Genomic DNA, 19010 nt, shown 5'->3' with positions numbered 1-19010 from the left:
GCTGGCATTTATTGGCAGCAATGTAAGTACCAATAACCGATATAGTATCGATAGCATACAAACTAAAATTCCGAAACAAGATCTAGTTTTATCACAAAAGTACCAGATATTTCTACTTTTTCCTATTAAGAGTGTCAGTTTACAAAGAAATATACAATTACTTTTGGAGTCATGATTTGAGAACTGGGAAATAACTAAAAAGATCTTAGTGATAATGAGTCTAGTGACCCTATATGCCAAAGAGTTCAAGAGAAAGAACTTTTTTTTTGGGGCCAAGGTTCTTGAAATTGATGCATATGTTACAGTTAACAAAAGCCATGACAACCAGTAATAGGTAGTGTTTTAACTACTACTGCATAAAACAACACTGGCCAAAAGACATATGCTTACATACAGTGGTGACTTACCTGCTACATACCTGCCCAGAGAGATTCAAGACGACAAACCACATTCCCTGACTCATAGAACTCTAACAGAATCACTTGATGGTGATGTAGCGATTGGTGCCGTGCTTAGCCCAGTGGTCTTTGAGGTCCACCGGTAGAGACAAATCATAGCCTTCCGCTGCTAGTCTACTTAGGAGCTTTCTGAATGCACTACCACTCATCTTGCGCCCTGCAACTCGTGCATGGCGCTTGCTGGGTATGACTGGCAGTGGATACATCGAAAGAGTCGTGGTACAGCAGGCAGACTGCCACCCTCCATTCCCCCACTTGTAGCACTGTTGATATTTTCCGGTGCACGAGCAGACTGGCACTGGCATTGTCGTGTCATCAAAAGAGACCTGGTTCAGACCTAAGTCCTGACTCTTCCATTCATGATGCTTTGTCAAAGAAACCTGCTTGTTTAGATCTTCTCCAACTCCAATTTCACCTCTCCACTCACCAGTTGTCCTTGCAATAGTTACCTGCTTGTTCAAATCATCACTCCCACCCTTTTTACTCCTCCGAGGTGCCTTCATCATCTTTTTGGATGAAGAGGCTAGTACTTTACTCTCCTTCCTTGACCTTTTAGCCTTATTGAACTTCGTTCCAGTTTCTGAACCACCTGAGTTGGGAGATGCCTCATTCGTTGGTGTCTCTCGTGTTTGTTTGCTAGGAGCATCGTGTAACTGCTGTTGGGGAGAGTGGATATGCTGAAGGTGTTGCTGCTGGTGGTTGTAAATATGCTTTGTCCCATGGGAACCAAGGTGACACCCAGTTGCACAGTTACCACTCATGCCATTCTCACGGGCATATTCAAGTGCTCCAATCGCATTGTCACGTTCTATGATGGCACTATTCCTCTCCGCAACTGCAGCATCACGCTGGAGGTATGCCATGTCTCGCTCAACCAGAGCAGCTTTCTTCTCAGTGATGGCCATGTCTCGTTCTTGGAGAGCTTTTTCCCGTTCAGCCATAAGGAGCTTTATGGTTTGATTCTCCTTAAGCTGATGTTGAGGCAACATCCACTGTAACCACATCCAAATAGAATAATAAGATCAACAACTTAAGCTATATAAAGAAGGTGTATTATGATCCATGTCTAGTCTTCAAATTGTGTTGTGTGATGAAGTGGATGGCTAATTAGCTAACAATTGGTGATTAATTTTCTTTAGGCGGGATAGTGCTGGTGCTGCAAAACATGAATTGACCAGGATAAAACACAGAAAGGAAGTTTCACAAGTCCCATATCCTCATTTTATGCAAGTATAATCAAAAGGTTTCTTTTTTAAACATGAAGTGGAGCTAAAAATGATTTTAGACAAAAATGTAAGTGCAAGTAAGGCCTGCATTCTGATTCAGGAAAAAGACCAACATCAGAGAGCAGTAAGGCCTGCATTCTGATTCTACAACTTGGACTGCTCATGCATTTATTTTGGAGGTTCAACTTCAAATCTAAGTTATTATCATATTTCATAGCACCAACACCAAGATTTTGCAGTTGACATGTTTAATACTGATGAAAGTAGAGAAGAACATCCCGTAATGATAATTAAACAAAATTTAATCAGGCAAACTAGAACAGAAGATTCTGGAAAGCCAAGTAAAATTCATCATGTTCAAATGTCTAAAAGTTGGTTTTAAATGCCAAAAGGCTAGCCAACTCTGAAATCAGAATTAGAAACCCAAAGCAAGTGATTCTCTGGTCTAATCATACCAAAGCTAAAGCTGTTCCAAATCGGGTGTACCAAACAGGAAATTAATTTTGCTAAATTTATGAATTTTCAAGTTTTCTAAATTTGATACAAACGGTGTCATAAAGGAGTCAGTAATTGCTGAAAACTATTTTTATTATACCTGTGCATGAGCAGTTCTATATTGATCAGTCTTGTGTCTCCCATTTTCTCTTTGTCCAACATCATCCATAAGCACAATTGATTTGTAGGATGAATGCAAAATTTCCAGTATCTGCCAAAGTTTTATTAGAAGTGCTCATTCAGCCACATATGTTGATATGTTTTTAAGGTTATATATATATCAAAACAAAGTAAGCACAGGACTCAGGAAAAAGTTCATGTAATGCTTATAGGAGAAAACTTGATGGCAAAAGAGAGTAACTAGTTCTGTGGAAGAGAGCTACTTCAACCAGATATTACCACCCTCTCCTTAAGAGGCATTAACTTCTTTTGTTCTTCATCATTCTGCTCCTTAAGAAGGTTAACATGGTTACAGCAAAGCAAACAGTTGTCATCAAATCCTCATGCTCTGTAGGTCTTCAAATAGCTTCTTGTCAATTTCTCATCATTCTGTATAAACCACATTGTTGTGGTTAAAGATAATAGCAAACATGGTAGTAATAGCCCATAGATGATAATTGCACAACAATACTAGAACATGAAGAACATCCTGTTCTTGCTAAATTTTCCAACATATTTGGAAGACTAGAAGTACTAGGAGTAATCATAAGTAGAATAGCATACCTTATAGATGCCCACATGACTGTTAACATGGCCCTACAGTCCCAAGATTGGATTAAGTTAGAACAAGCAGTAGTTTGTACGACACTAGATTACTTTGTTTTCATTTAAAAAACGCTCTAAATATTATTGTTCTTTTATTAAGTATTTAGGTATAGATGAGTGACTTAACTTATTTATTAGCAAAGTATCAAATATAGATTACAACTTTTACATTTTGTGTACATGTTTAATTTTAAATCTAACAATTAGTTTGTTGCCTTTTCTTTAAAGGTTTTGTTTTAGACTGTGATTGTTCCTCAAAGAAAACAGTATAATTTAATTACAAATTATTAAGAGATGTCTAAGAAGATGCATTACGTACACAATTTAATCTACCAAATAATTGCAAGAAAATGTGAAAACTGCAAGTGACAGCATGAGGACCTATGAATATACCTTATTTCATCAATTATTTTACTACTACTATCTTCTAGTCAATATTTGTCACATAAATGGAAGAAATTCGTTAAAGATTATGTGCTGCCATTTAATATTTGTGTCTATTGCTTTTTTACATATAAACAGCCTTAAAATGGCTAATTCCCTTTCAAAAATATTGAATTACATTCAACATTCTAAACTTAGGCATTTAACATGAATGCCCTGTCATGATGGTACATTTATCTAGGGTCATGTTAGCCAAAAGATCATATCAAGTAAATGGTTAGCCTGACAAGGTAAAGATACTATTATGTCCTCATCAGTTAATAGAAGACCCATTTTTCGCATCAACAAATCCCTTCTCACCTAATATTCACTGTCAATTCTACATTTTTCTCCCCAATTAACGCCAAGCACCAAACCCTAATCCTTGATACAAATCCCATCATCTGCAGTTGCTCACACCACCATTCTATAGGCAATGATGCCAAGGAGTAGTACATTACATCACATGATAAGTATTATGCTTTGTTGCTCTCATGACATTTGTTAACTCATGAAGAAAATTATAAAGCACATGAGCAGAAAAGAGTAACGAGCTATAAGGGGAAAGGAACAGTAAAAAAATAATTTGATACTAAAATTTATCTGTCACAAGCTCTCTCCAAGTTAAATTCGTCCAAATGGCTATTTTAGGGAAGAAAAATGTGGATCTGGCTCATCACCATAAATAAAAAAAGTGATAATTACATTGGAATAAGATTCCTAATGCTACCTTTTCCAAAATCAGGTTACTGTCAGTGAAGCTAGTATGCAGACAAAATTATGAACTAGCCGTTGTGCACAATGTAAAATTTGGTTGTAAATGCAGCAGCAATACTTTCCGAGAAAATCTACATCAGGAAGTGTAAAGAACTTGTATTTCTTTCTTTCTTAATCAGTTTCAGTTGCATATATGGAACAAAGTCACCAAGCCATGACCATCTTATCTTTACAAATTAATGACATTTGTGACTATAAATCTAATGAATTATTGCTTGAAGCATCTGAAGTTAATTATGAATATGATGACAATAGGTAGCTACACTAACAATCAAACCCTAACAACGTCGTCGTGCTTAACAATTTGAGTTTAAGGCAAAGTTCACAGATTCTGATACGACATATGAACACTTCCGGCATGAACCGATTCAAACTAAAAGCTCATTGCCATGCATGATACGGACAATGCAAGACTCTCCTTTATTTCAACTCGATAGTGGCCTCATAAAAGTGCTGCAGTCTAAACTTGCACTTCATTTTAAGCACAGGAGAACACATTTCTCTTTCATTTTCAAGCAAGTGTTAGAAATACGTGTATACCTACAGCAGATAAGTGTATGAAAAGGTCTCAGCTGTCCACCTTGTATATGGACTCCGGCGGACCTCGACAGTTGTGTATCTCCAAACACCGCCATATTGAGATCACAGATCAAGAGATCCACCAACACACGAACATCTCAGCGTGAAATTCCATGCTGTAATGAAGCCTCAAGATCATTTTTCACCTTATCCAACTTAAAGCACAAATATCAACACAATAGAGTCAGCTCCAAACCGCACAAAACAAGAAATCGACGAAAAGGGGGAAGACAAATGGCAAAGCTAGGGTTTTTATCAACCAAAGAGCAATGAACGATGTCATCGAACAACTAAAGAACGGATTTTGCAAAACCAAAGACAGGAATAATTATACGCCGCTATCAACACGCTCAAAATCCAAATGTCAGCATGGAAGTCTTTCGAGTTGCAGAATCCGAGTACAATGAGATGAATTGCGAAAGAGAATCCAGCGAAGGGAAAGTTCAAAGAGAAGAAAACCTCCTACCTATCGGAAACGCCGTTGATTTCCTTCTTCGTCTCGTCCTCCTCGAGATTCTTCTCTCGCGAATCCTCCAGAAAATTTCTTGATCTCTTTTTATTTTTATTTTTTGCTCCTCTTTCTCAAGTCCTGCGGCTGTTACTCTGTTCTGACGTCCATCCCCTGTGTCAGATTGGTGAGGATCGCCTGTTTATCCTAAGCCCAACTACACCATTTCGCCGTCTAAATGGAAGGCATGACTTATCAATTATCCACGTGACAGATATTGATCGGTTCCTATTGAGAAGCCTTTGTAAACTCTGTCCGAGGTCTAACAGGGTGTAGAGTCGCGGGGACAAAAGTCTCTTGTTTACTCTTTTTCTGCCGGATTAGACAACACGGACGTGTTTTAAAGAGTGAGACGAAATATATGGTGCATACTTGTAAAAACATAAATACCAAGGAATTAGTAAAAGTATTCGTCCTTTGTTTTCTAGGTTTTTTTTGAAGTGTCTTAGTTTTAAATTTTTAATTTTTTTTATTTCTAATAACAAGACTCGTGATCTTTGTTTGATCACCTTCCTTCCATCACGATTATCTCTATCGTAAGTCCTCGCCTATTATTTGACAAAGATAATATAAAAAATAAAAAAAATTATATGGAGATCGAAAAATCCAGAGATAAGTTGTTGATGTCATGAGCAACAACGATCAACATTGAGGATGGAGGCTTCACGATGATGAGATTGGGTCGGAAGAGTGACATGAAAACGAGAAGGCAAAAACAATCAATCGATGAAACAAATGTGACCATAGGAAAGCAACGAACAACGATAAACGAGAGATATTTAGGTTATTAAAAAAAAAATATATCAAATAAGAAAATTAAAAATGGAAGCACCTTCTATGAAATCACAAAGGTTTTTTTAGTGGTTCTTTTATTACAAACAAAACTTCAAAAACCACATATTAACTTATTTTACTAATTTAACTACATTACTAATCTATTTTTAATAATTAAGTGGTTGATTAATTCTGAAAATATTTTCACCTAAACGCTTAATGTATATCAATGGATGTAGGCATGCGGATAATTTTCATCCCAGAGATACGACTTGTTAATCTGAAAATAAATTTCTAATCTTATTATTGAGCTCGACGCCCCAGACAAGGAAGCTAACATTATTGGCCATCGAATGAATTGTCAATAGTTGTGGTTCCTACATGAGTGGGACGATTCCATGCCATGTTTTGTCTTATTTCTTGTGTCGTTCGTTGTTTATGTATCCAAGTGTAGAAATTGCATCGAAGAAGGCCGGAAACCTACAGTTGCTTAGCACATGAAATGTCGTGGAAAATATGTATGTGTGATGATTTGAGGTGCAGCAAAGCACGTAATCTTCACAAGTCCCTTATTATTATTGCTTGTTATATTCATTCATTGTGTTCACAAAGCAAGTTCGCAATGACTAGTGAGCGGAAAGCTAACAATCTAACCTGTAAGTTCTATTCTAGAATGCTGCATATCATTCGTAAGGTCACGTACGATCTCTTCTACTTCTCATAAGAGAACAAACTGAACTACTATTAAGAAACACCAAGCTATTAAATCCATCAAGGATGTATAAGTTTGGAATATTATGTGGGATAAGTTAGTAGAAATATCGATCAAACTAACAAAAAATAAAAAAAGAATAATATATGAATAAGATAATAGTTTTAAACTCTTAATGGTGAATCCTTGTTGACGTATAGACTTTCTCATTTGAATAATACAGCAAAACACTCAGACCGCAAAACTATACATACACATTATTATTGTTACTTAGGTACTCAAAGTTGCTCCTTGAATCGCTTGCCCATCGAGAGCAAAAAGGGTTGAAGATACTTGTAACTAAGGCTAGTTAAATAGCCAAGTGCATTTGGGGTGATGGACTATAACCAAACATATTTGGTGTCTTTTACAAACGTCTCAAGACCACAAATACTTTTGCAAGGGTGGAAGGTAATGATCATGACAAATAGATCAAATTAGGTCCATGTTGGAAAGAAGATATAGATTAGGTCCATGTTAGAGAGAGAAGCTCCTGCTTTTAGGCCTCTGTTAGAGAGAGAAGTAACCTGATCTCTTTATCCATTTTCTTCCTAATTGACCCTGCGACGGGTGGTCTTGGCATTAAGGTGATGGTTGGGGATCCATCGCCCTCCGCTCTGGCATCTTTTCATGCCAACACTCGATCGTTTGATGCTGCTCCTTCTTCTACGAAGGATCATACTTTTCTGACTGCCTTTGTTGTAACTACATGTGCATAACCTACAGTGACCCATCCTGGTACTACACCTACTCTTCTCTGACTTTGCTCGTCTAGGCTGATAACCTACAAATTCAGTTCATAGTGGGCTTAGATATCGCACAGCTCATCTCCTCTTAATTTAATCCTAATTAACATTAGGAAAGTGTGATGGTTATGTTTTAGAGATAAAAAAATATATAAATAGGACAGCAACATGGGAGAAGGAAACAGCTACGAGATTCCAAAGAAAAAGAAGAAAACAAGATAGAAATGGAAGAAGACAAGAACAACATAGAGAGATTGTTCTCAATCACCTAGAAGAGTTCTCATCTCAGGTTAGATCAAATGTACAGTAGACTCTTGCTGTGATTACTTGGGGAGGTTTGAAATATTGTAGACAGTGACGTGATCCTTATATCACAGTTATTCTCTTGTGATTGTTGCTAGAGTTTAAGGCAAGAGATTGAGATTTATATATTCATTATTCTCACAGTGGATTATCTCTAGTTTGCCCCATGATTTTTACCCTTCATATCGGAGGGATTTCCACGTATATCTTAGTGTTCTATTTTATTGTGATTTCATTTAATTCCGTTGCATAGTCTGCTAGTATTTATTCATATATAAAGATTATTCTGCTTTATATCTCCATCGGTCCACTAGAAGGGTCATAGAGATCAGGTCAAGTCGACCTGTCTAGCTGATGGAAATTACACGCATTAATAATGTGCAATAATCGGCCATCTAGTAGCTGTCTATGATGTAGATAGTTAGCAGTTCTGTGATTGGTTTACTGTTTATTTAAAGTATTTTATAATTTGGCAAAATTTCAACTATCCTTGCGAGGAAAGATATCTAGAAGATAGAAAGATGAGTATAATACATCAGAGAACCCAAACTTTGCAGTAAGGATTGGATTGCAAAGATGCATGTATTCATTATTGATATAACTTGTACGATTCTTAAAGTGTGAAATTGTCATATGAAAAGAAAATGTAAGAATTGAGCCATCCTCAACTCATATCATATATATGGACTTTATATGTATAGTTGATCTTGTCTAAACCAAGTGGAAATTGAGTAATGACTGTCTTGTATTTGTCAAACCCAAGCCAACTTGAGTCTAATTTACATGCGGAATAGTACGAAAGCAATCGAAGAACTTGTAGAACCACAGAATACGCACGAATCTTCTTAATTCTCTATCAATGAGAGCGGATGCAATTAAGAAACAATCAGCTGACTTTAGAACATAAAAGAGCTTATCTTTTAAGAATTTAATATTTATTTTGATAATTAAGGATGCTCTTTCGTTCACAGAATTCATAAGGATAAATGGAATAATTAGTCGAGGAACGAGAGGATGTAGCAACAACCATGATCTGTTCATGACGTCCAGATGCGCATGGGAGGTGACGAAGAGGATGTTTGCGTATTCCCGCAAATTATGAGTCAGGAAAACGTACGAGCAAATCGTTTCACTATTTATAGACATCATACTCCATCGCATGCAAACGGGCCACTCCATACGATGCATTCTTCTTCGTCATGCTTTGTTTCTTGCCAACCGATCTCCTCATCCGTGCTTCAATCTTCTCTTTACTCGCGTGTTCTTAATCCAAGCGTGGTCTCTCCAGTAGCAGCTCGAATACGCCGGCAGCTAACAGGGACGTCCGGCTACGTGCATGGCGATCTCATCCTCCCTTTAACTAGGATCAATTATCGTCGTCTCTCGGTGAGCTTGCCACCCTGTTTCGCGTGTTTCTTTGGTCTCAGCTATTGTCCTGAGTTCGCGCGCTTCATTTGGTTTCGATCAGGAACGGAGGCCGTCAGAAGTCTCACCGGTCGTCACTGTCACCTCCCAGTGGTCCGTTGAGCGCTCGGACGAATTCTGCAAGATTGACGAGTGGACTCGTCCTTACTTCCACATTAACAGCCGTGGTAAGGTTGTCGTCCGCCCCTATGGCACCACCACGGGTCCAGACCAGGAGATTGATATCGTGGAGGTCGTCGAGGCGGCCACCAAGCTGGTGCACTCTGGGCGACACCACCAGCTCGCTCTTCTCATCCAATTCCTTGACCTCATCCGTCATCGCCTCGAGTCCCTCCACAATGCCTTTGGCAGTGCCATGAAATCCCGCAATTACAGGTCACACTACCAGGGGGTTTTCCCGCTGAAGTGCAACCACGACCTCCTCATCATCGATGACGTCCTGCGGTCAGGCCGTGGGTTCAATTTCGGACTCCAGGTCGAGTCCAAGAAGGAGCTATTTCTCGCCATGTACGGTCTCATCCGGGGTAGCTCCGAGGCCTATCTTATATGCAATGGCTACAAGGATAAGGACTACATCAGCCTTGCCTCAGTAGCCAGTGCTATGGGCTTCAAAACCTATCTAGTCCTGGAAAAAGAAGAGGAGGTGGAATTGGCACTCGATACCTGGCCGGAGTTCAATATCCGGCCGATGATCGGACTCCAGGGTAAGCTCTGCACATCGCACACAGGGTTCTTTGGATCCACCATCGGCTTGACGAGGGACCAGATAAGAGGTGCAGTAAGGAAGCTAAAGGAGCACGATATGATGGATCGCCTCCGACTCCTCCGCTTGGACATCGGCTCTCAAACGCCATCCACTGCCACAGTATTCGACGCCGTGGCCGAGGCCACAGAGACCTATTGCGAACTGGCTAAACTCGGTGCTCGCATGCAAGCGATTGACGTAGGCGGCGACTTCTGCTTGGGCTACGATGGCTGCCTGTCCGGTGATCGTGAGACCAAGATGTCGGTTGTTGACGACCTTGACGAGTATGCATCCGTCGTTGTTGGAGCAGCACAGAAACTGTGTGACAAGTGGGGTGTGCCACAACCCGTCATCTGCAGCGAGAATGGGCGTTTCATACTGTCCCACCACTCGGTCCTTGTCTTCGAGCCCATATCATCCACGGCCACCGTCAAGCCGACTACCATTGTCGATCCTGTCAGGCCTAGCAACGTGAAACTCTCTGCGATTTCGCAGACACCCGGCGTCTCTTTAAAGCGTCCGTATCCTGTTATCCCGTTACACTGTCTTGACCAACAGCCGCAGGTGGAAGGGGCGCAACTGGACCCGACCGGCGGGAGCAGGGGGGTTCCACTCCACGAGCACAAACAGGATGGAGGGCGGAATTATATGGGGATGTTTCTGATAGATGGAGAGGCACTCCAGCGTGTGCATAACATCTTCGGCGAGCTCAGCTCCATACGGGTGGAGCTGAGTAACGAAGTACGCCGCTACAAGGTGACGCATGCAGTGCAAGCAGCTTCGTGTGAGGAAATAGCTCAGGAGAGGAAGCAAGACCCGCGCTTATTGCTTGAGGCTCTCAAGCAGCAGGTAAGAAAAAATGACTTGCCGCACTGGACGATCACCGTGCTGGAGAGAGTGTTCAGGTCGATCTTTCCTGGTGGCGGCTGAGATGGTTGCAGCTTCGACTGGGATGAGCAGGGGAGAGGAGAGGAAGCTGCACTTCGCATGCTGTGCATCCTTCCAATGCACCCTGCTCCTTCGTGCTGTTGTGGGTTGTTGCTGTTGCTACTGCTGCGGATCCAATAACGTTTTCGGATCAGGTGCGGATCGCACTTTGATATCCGTGAACAACTCAGTTTCTCATCCTAGTTTGACACAGTGTACCATTATTGGATCTTCAATTTAAATTTGAAGCCTACCCGATAACATCTCCGTTGCGGTATAAGAGAGAAAGCACGCATGCAGACTGTTGCATTTGAGATCAAAAACTTAAAGATTCGTGCGTTTCGCTTGGTCCCCACGTCGGCCCTTTCCGATCATACATAAATGAATATAAATGAATATAGAAGAGACAGGTGACTATAAATGCAATGAATAATTTAATATTTAAAACACCGTATGGTTTAATATTTATCAATTAAAATGTCAACTGTCAGCGTAAAATTATTGTCAATATCAGTTATAAGATTGTGAATAATTTTAATTTTTAAAATATTTAGTGAAGATATTTTAATAATAAATCTGAATATTTGTATCATAAAAATATGAATAATGAGGATTTTTTTTAGTGGGTGGAGAAAGTTTTGCAAAGAAAAGGCCCATTAAGAACTCAAAATAGGTGCCAATCAAAAATCTTATTCTCTAATCCCTCATTAAAGTGTTAACCTTTTTTTTATTTTTATCAACAAAATTAAATTTTAATTAAAAAAAATTAAATAACCCACAAACGAAACATAGAATTTGTAATACCTTTGAGAATAAAGAGAGGGTTGGCCCCTAATCAATTTTTCCATAATCATCATTCCACGTTCTATATCTAGTGATTATGTGTTCAATATAAATCTACTGAGACACCTAAACCTTTGTCTTCTATTTCTCAAACTCTTGACTTGACCTCATTCCAATTCCCAGATTCGATTGATCGAGCTTCATCACATTGGGTTATTTGATTTGGTTTGGATGCTGGTTGGGTTCAGTTTCCGAATTAAAATCATGGGGGAAGCCCCATTACATATTCACGTCTTTCATCTGTCTTTGCAGTGTATTGTCTGTACAGTACCATGAAAGATCGAGGCCAAATGGTAGCCAGGGAGTTCAACTACCACCCACCCCTTCTCCTTTGTTGAACAAGCGATGTTAATGACCGCCATCAATTCAGCATCATCGAACACTGCCCCGCCATTCTCTGCACCTCCTCCATCTCCGACCGCTCTGCTACACACATGGCAGCTTCGTTTACAAGCCATCCTTAACCTTGTCTCTTTTAATTCCTCACTGCACCTGTTTCAGGTTTCCATTAGTTGGCTGCATGGTAGAGAACTCCAGATGCCCACTCCCTCGGAGATCAAGCACTCTCCTGCTGCTACTATTCTCTTCCTCTTCCCTAGCTTCTTCTTCTGACGTCTGGTGGAAGTTGTCATCCACATCCTACATACCAACATTGCAGTGTTCTCGTAAAAAGAGGCCAAGCCTTGGCTGCCGGCAATGGTGATCGCCGCACGGGTCATAAACGATGTCCTGAGCCTCGTTGTGTTTACTCTGCTAGACTTGCTGGATGTGTTCCTCTGTTTGGTGTACAAGTTGGCTGATTACGCGCTGGAGGCCGAGTGGAAGCCCTGTTACTGCTCCTCCGCGCGAGATATGATCCTTGTCGCTGAAAGGAGTGGCTCAAAAGTCCTTTCGTTGACCTCCTCCACCAAGCTGCAACTAGACGATATCTCCGACACGCTCTACTCTCGGTCCTCGCTCGTTGCTGAGGTCTCGAAAACCACTGTCAATGAGCTCCGCAAGCTCAAGCTTTTCGGGCACCGCGGTGCGGTTTCTACAGCTTCTGCCCGCGTCCGGTCCTCCACGGCAACCGCCACCACCTTCACCACTAACTCCACCATCATTCACTTGCTCCAGGGCAAGATTGGCGGCCACAAGCCGCACGCCGCCCGGAGCTGGATCGACTGTGGCTGTGAAAGTTGCACTCGTTGGAGTTCCCCTTCCGGGTCGCGCGATACCCTGTTCGTCCATGCCGAAGGTCCACAAGGTGGTATTACCGAATCATATGAATCACTAAGTGCAGCTCTGTAACCAAGTGAAACCATAAACGATGATCTCATTTGCTTGATGCTGGACAGACGGGAAGATGGCGGAGGAGGATGTGCTGTTCATTCACGGATTCATATCGTCCTCGGCGTTCTGGACAGAGACGGTGTTTCCGAACTTGAGCGAGACAACAAGGTCGAGGTATCGCCTGTTCGCGGTGGACCTGCTGGGGTTCGGGAAGAGCCCGAAGCCGCCGGACTCCCTGTACACCTTGAGGGAGCACGTCGTCATGATCGAGCGGTCCGTCTTGGATCGCTTCGATGTCAAGTCCTTCCACATCGTGGCGCATTCTCTTGGGTCCATCCTCGCGCTGGCCCTGGCCGTCAAGCACCCCGGCGCCGTCAAGTCGCTCACTCTTCTTTCGCCGGTAACAAAGTCATTCCTCCATTTTTATCATGGTACTTTCTAATGTGCGCTCTGCGATCATGTTTCACTCATAAGCTAAAACGAAGAAGGGCGGCTCTGCGTTTCGGCAGCCGTATTTTCCAGTGCCAAAAGGGGAGCAGAGGACGCAGTATGTGCTGCGGCGGGTAGCGCCACGGAGAGTGTGGCCGTTGATGGCTTTCGGGGCCTCGGTGCTGTGCTGGTACGAGCACATCAGTCGGACGGTGAGCCTCATCATGTGCAAGAACCACCGGCGGTGGGAGCTAGCCTTCAAGTTCGTCACCTGCAACAGGTCGGTACTGTAGCAAATCTATTGTTCCTCAGTTCAAAGTTCAAAACCATATTAATTCACGTCACAGCCTCAATTACTTGTACGTTGATGGCTCTTTGTGCTCCTATCCAAATATGGTGTTCACATCTTCGACTCTGTCTGTCACTAATTCCGGAACACAATTTATCTCAGGAAGAAAACTTCCAAGTACAGTCAACGGACCCTGTTTCGGTTGAGAATTAGATATGGCTGGTGGCACCTACATGAACCAGTGGGTAAGAAAATTAAGTTGAAGGACGGTCCATTAACTCGCTAGTTCGTCACTACGATTGCAGTTCAACGGTTGTGTTGAACCACCATTGTCGTCCGGTGGTGTTAGATTAATCGAAGTTATATTCCACAATTTGATAGTAAGTACATCTGGTAGACACTTTGTTATACTCAAAACAGTAAGTATTCCGGATTCAATAAGGTCACCAGTTCACTCATTAATAAGCCATCGTCCACCATCCCACTAGGCACTTATGATCCAGTAACAGAGTACAGTACTTCTGAAGCACTTGCCCCATTGAAGTGTCGGATGTGGCGTCCACCCCACCATCCTAGTGGAGACTTCATGTCCGTTAAGCTAAGTTGAGAGTTCGTATATCACAAGTACCTGACTTGCTGTGTGGTTGCAGGATTAGAACGTATTTGATGGATGGTTTCTTCTGCCACACCCACAACGCCTCATGGCATACCTTCCACAACATCATCTGTGGCAGCGCTGCCAAGGTCGATGGCTACCTCGACGTGGTGAGAGAGCAGCTCAGTTGCGACGTGATCGTCTTCCACGGAAGGGACGACGAGCTCCTGCCGATCGACTGCAGCCACGCCATCCAGTCGAAGGTCCCTCGAGCTCGTGTGAGGATTGTTGACGATAAGGATCACATAACCATCGTCGTCGGCCGGCAAAAAGCCTTTGCCAGAGAGCTCGAAGAGATTTGGAACAATGCTAGTCGCTGATATGATATCAACACATAAAATAGAAATACTATCATCGCCTTTTTCTTTTTCTGTACTTTATATTCTTAAGTAGTTTGAATTTCTTTCCAAGTACCGAAAAGCTTGCAGCTTCTCGTTATTCTTTTGCGTTTGCTTGCCAGAGAAAAGATATTATAAGCCCACAGTCTTCAGAAAGAAGTATTGACCTTGAGCTGCATGAGCATTCCGCTCTTCAAGGTCTTTTGTACAACCGCGTGGATTGATATGCGAACACGCCGTCTGCACGCATTAAATGCTCGTCATGTCAGTGTTATGTGTTTCATGTCAGAAACGATCAAATGGTGCTATAAATGCGAGATTCACATGCTCATGACCTCAATGAAGCTGTTGCCCGTGAGAGAGCATTGACTGTCTTTGTTATACATTCGACATTCCCAACCCATGGTACGCAGATTATGTATCTTCTTCCTCACAGTACCGGAGGTTTCTTCTACGTTGGTCTGATTCACGCCTCTATATAAGTTCTCCTAGACTAATACTACAAGACATTTTGTTCCTGATTAGGGTTCATTGTGTTCTCAGCATATATAAGACTTTGGATCAGCACACGTGTAGCACACAGCAAATATTAAACTTCCATGATTTTTCTGTGCAGTTTATCCCCATAAGAAAGCTTGTTAGGAACTCAACGCTCCACCTATCTGTACCACATTAAATCCGCTGAGAAGTGGAAAGAATAGTAGCTTACATTTCACAAGTTACATCACGGTAAATCAAGGGGAAAACACTTGGAGAGACGATCGTGTGATAAGTCGACCATAATGTTCTAAACAAATTTTAATGGTACAGTGTTGGTGAGCTAAATTCTGAAAATAAGACAGGGTAAGCAATGCAGGTGGGCAGATGATGGAAATCCCATTTGGTGTTTAGGAAGTCATAACCAAAGATGACCTTCCTACAGGGACTTACCGGTTTGAGTCTTAAGCTGAGCTTATGGTGGAGTTCCACATGGTTTCTTCTATCCAGTTTGAGCAACGAATAATTTCAGTGAGAGTTCGGAAAGTCTCTTGGTGTATTGTTTTACTTGCACGGAAGCTCATCTCATCTAATGAAAACAATTCAGTGAACTTCTGGTGTCAAGTCCTGTGTGTTAGCTTCCAGCTAGATGATCCTCTCTTCTCACCCAATGAGACATGAGAAACCGCAGCCACAGCCTGATGTTAAACTACCAAGTGCCAGCCTGCTAAACTACATAAGAAGATTTTGTATGAACATTAGATATTTTTCGTTCTAGGATTTGATAGTGTTGAGTGACATGCTGATTTCATGAACAACTTCTATAGAAACACAGCATAAGGCTAACTGATTTGATGTGAAGATTACTCGCTCAGTTGTATCCTTACACATTTATGATAGATTTGATGTACAAAGAACGAAGGGCTTGTCTTTTTTTCCTTCATATATGATGGATGATTCCTTCAATAATAATGTTCAATTTGGATGCTTCTCTTTCATAACCTAAAATGATCTTTTCAACGTCATCTCAGCGTGGTTTTAGCTCTCTCCTCTCCTCTCCTCTCCTCCAATATGCTGCTGCATTTCCACAGAGCGGTCCGTGTCCTCACCCAACAATATGGATTGATTTGTCATCTTAACCTTTACAGATCACAACACCAACCTCTATCGCACTCCGTCAGTGTTGACTTCCCTGACTTGGATGGGCCACACATCGGAATCATGTAGGTTCTCGTGATCCTCCATCAACAATAACAAAGATATATTTTCATACACAGTTAAAATCTATTAATTCTTTTAAGTAATAAGATAATTGTATTTGTTTTGAGTCCATACAAGATTCAGTGTCACCCCACCTTTGTGAATGGGACTCATGGCTCAGGCGAGGGAGACTCGTCGTGACTCACCCTATTACGCTCGGACAGGTTGGTGCGCCACTTCATTCAATACGTGGCTCGATTACAATTATAGTTAGATAAGACCAAAACGAGACAAAATGGTCACATGAAGTGGTCGGACATGACCCTGAAGAGATGATATGCTATGTCGCACTAACGCAAGGCATTTGGGTGTAACAAGCAACTCTTGTTGTTTTCCGAAACCCTTCGATTTACTCGACAACTTCCAATCAAATGTTTAGCATTCAATTTTTGACGAATTTCTGGAAAAAAAACACTCGAAAAGAGAGTTTTTATTTTTTTTTTCTTCCTGAGAAGCATCTCTTATTTTCAAAATTTTCAAATAATACTTACCTAATATTTAGAATAACATTTTTTCTCTCTCTTTTCCTATCGATGGATCCAAATCAGTATAATTATTATAAAAAATAATGTTATAGTGATAATACTAGAAAAATACTATAGGGCAATACAAAAATACTACAACACAATATTTTTATTTTCAATAATACTAAAATAATACTATAGCATACTGTTTTTTCATATATTATGATTTTTTTAGTATTATTGAAAATATATAAAAATATTATAATCGGATGATTCACCCTATCGATCGATCTATAGGACTAAAAAAAGAGATGAAAATTTGACGTAGGTGGCTAAGGGTATTTCATATTCTAAAAACATGGGACGCTTCTCCATGAAAACCTAAAGAGGACAATTCGCCCTTCAATTTACTTGTGCTTATGTTCTTTGTTTTGTCGTATTTTTTGATTTGATTAAAAGATATTTACTTTCGGATACTAATCACTTGTTGCACAGAAATGGGAGTCACAACACAGTGCATGGGATGTAGAGACCTAAACATGTCAATTCCGTAGCCATTTGCAGATTAGAGCGTCGATGCTTCGCATCGATCTCATCGCTCTCGAGAGAAAGTACTGCAGTGAATTGCCTGTGTTCAGGTTTTGTTATTTCAGCCAGATTAGACTCCAAGAAAAGGTGATGCTATTTTATGTGGACCAGCCTGTTAAGAGAAACCAATTCCAAATACTGAAACCTTGGGAAGTGTTGCAATCGCCATCAAAGCTTGGGTCTTCTTTCCATTCTCTCCAGAGCGTAGTGAGAGGCTCGTGAAGGGAGTGTGACATCAGTGCACAATGACTCCTATACAAGTCGCAGGAAAGCCAACGTGAGTGTTCTTCTCTGCATTATTAGCAGACTTAGCATCCTACATGTTACATGTCCCCCGGCTTTCATTGAACGGAGGATATCAGCATCTCAGATATGAGGAAGGTCTCAACCGTATCCATGGATGAGCCAGTGCAGGAGGATAGAGGCCCCGCCCGCCACCGCGGCACGTCGGCCGGCGGGCACAAGGTTCGGCAGGTGTTGGCCAACGGCTGCATGCTACTGGCCGGTGTCGGCGGAGGCACGCTGCTGGCGTGGTGGGCTCTCTCCTTCCACCAGTCGAACGAGCAACTATGGATGGTGCCTGTGGGCCTCGTCCTCGCGGGTACGCCGGTCGTCGCGTGGCTGTCCATCTTCGCTTCGGGCATCTGCCGAAGTCTTCAGCTGCAATTCGCTGCTGCACCGCCTGCGTCTTCCGGACCAGAAGAGATGATCAGAGGAGAGGGAATGCAGGAGTTCCCTATTCTTTGATATCTACTATTATTTTCTGTTCCTTTTCTTTTGTTTTACTGGTTTTATTTGACAAATTATTCGAATCAGATCGGTTGATATATTGAAATTATTGGATGAAAGAAGATTTTGGCATCTTAAAAAAATGCATGAATCTTTCAGAAAAACAAAGAATATCTCGATAGTTTTATGAATGTATTGTACTCTCACCTTCTATAAGCAGATGAGAAGAGGTTTTACAACCATGAAAATTCGAAGTCAACAAAGTTAAGACTTTTATTTCTTTCTCCATCATATTTTTAACTTGATCAACTTTTAAGTCTATTGTTATCCACAAAATGCACTCTATAATAATTTGCCAACGTGATCATGAATGATTAGGAAGTCAACATCTCGTTGGTGTACGACTAATCGAATAATAATTCTTCCTTTGTTACTCAAAGCTCGTGAATCATATATAAGAATAAAAAGGAGGTGCCCAGCTTAGGCTATGCATGACTTAATTTTTATATCCATATCGATTATTTTCTGAGGGATTTGTGGATATTATTGTAAAGAACACAAACATAATTCCCTTGGTCGCAAGAGCTTAATAATATGAAAGCACATGGCTTTACCCCCTATGTTGAAGATGAAGAGAAGGTAGACTTCTCTGCATTCTTCTTCTGCTTTTCTACTTGTTGCAAGAAGAGAAAGCCAAATCACGGTTGACCAGCCCAGGACTGGTGGTGGTGGTGGTATTTGGGAATGGAGAAGAGAGACGTGGC

At 41.3% G+C, this 19010-nt stretch overlaps 3 protein-coding genes across 18 annotated transcripts; 2 read left to right on the top strand and 1 right to left on the bottom strand.

The window, feature by feature from the left end:
* Positions 1 to 244: 244 nt before the first annotated feature.
* LOC103976181 (barley B recombinant-like protein D) lies at positions 245 to 5348 on the bottom strand. 16 transcript variants are annotated; one of them, XM_065149808.1, is made up of 6 exons: positions 5190 to 5348; positions 4685 to 4839; positions 2903 to 2935; positions 2541 to 2728; positions 2280 to 2390; positions 245 to 1450 (listed from the first exon to the last, which is right to left on the bottom strand). In XM_065149808.1, exons 5-6 carry the CDS (start codon positions 2346 to 2348, stop codon positions 479 to 481), a joined length of 1041 nt encoding a protein of 346 aa, XP_065005880.1. In that variant the 5' UTR covers positions 2349 to 2390; positions 2541 to 2728; positions 2903 to 2935; positions 4685 to 4839; positions 5190 to 5348; the 3' UTR covers positions 245 to 478. The 16 variants fall into 16 exon arrangements, with proteins under 16 accessions (XP_065005880.1, XP_065005881.1, XP_065005879.1 ...); XM_065149809.1 differs by having other exon boundaries at positions 2563 to 2728; XM_065149807.1 differs by having other exon boundaries at positions 2569 to 2728.
* A 4237-nt stretch (positions 5349 to 9585) lies between these two features.
* LOC135636420 (arginine decarboxylase 1B, chloroplastic-like) lies at positions 9586 to 10905 on the top strand. The gene has a single exon (XM_065148108.1). It carries the CDS (start codon positions 9586 to 9588, stop codon positions 10903 to 10905), a length of 1320 nt encoding a protein of 439 aa, XP_065004180.1.
* A 1220-nt stretch (positions 10906 to 12125) lies between these two features.
* On the top strand, positions 12126 to 14851 carry LOC135636566 (probable lysophospholipase BODYGUARD 3). Its single transcript, XM_065148337.1, has 4 exons — positions 12126 to 12991; positions 13083 to 13417; positions 13527 to 13726; positions 14386 to 14851. The coding sequence occupies exons 1-4, from the start codon at positions 12442 to 12444 to the stop codon at positions 14708 to 14710; spliced, it is 1410 nt and encodes a 469-aa protein (XP_065004409.1). The 5' UTR covers positions 12126 to 12441; the 3' UTR covers positions 14711 to 14851.
* The last annotated feature ends 4159 nt before the right edge of the window (positions 14852 to 19010 follow it).

The sequence above is a fragment of the Musa acuminata genome, chromosome BXJ3-4 (assembly GCF_036884655.1).
Source record: "Musa acuminata AAA Group cultivar baxijiao chromosome BXJ3-4, Cavendish_Baxijiao_AAA, whole genome shotgun sequence".
NCBI classification, from domain to species: Eukaryota; Viridiplantae; Streptophyta; class Magnoliopsida; order Zingiberales; family Musaceae; genus Musa; species Musa acuminata.
This window is presented reverse-complemented; position numbering and strand designations above follow the sequence as displayed.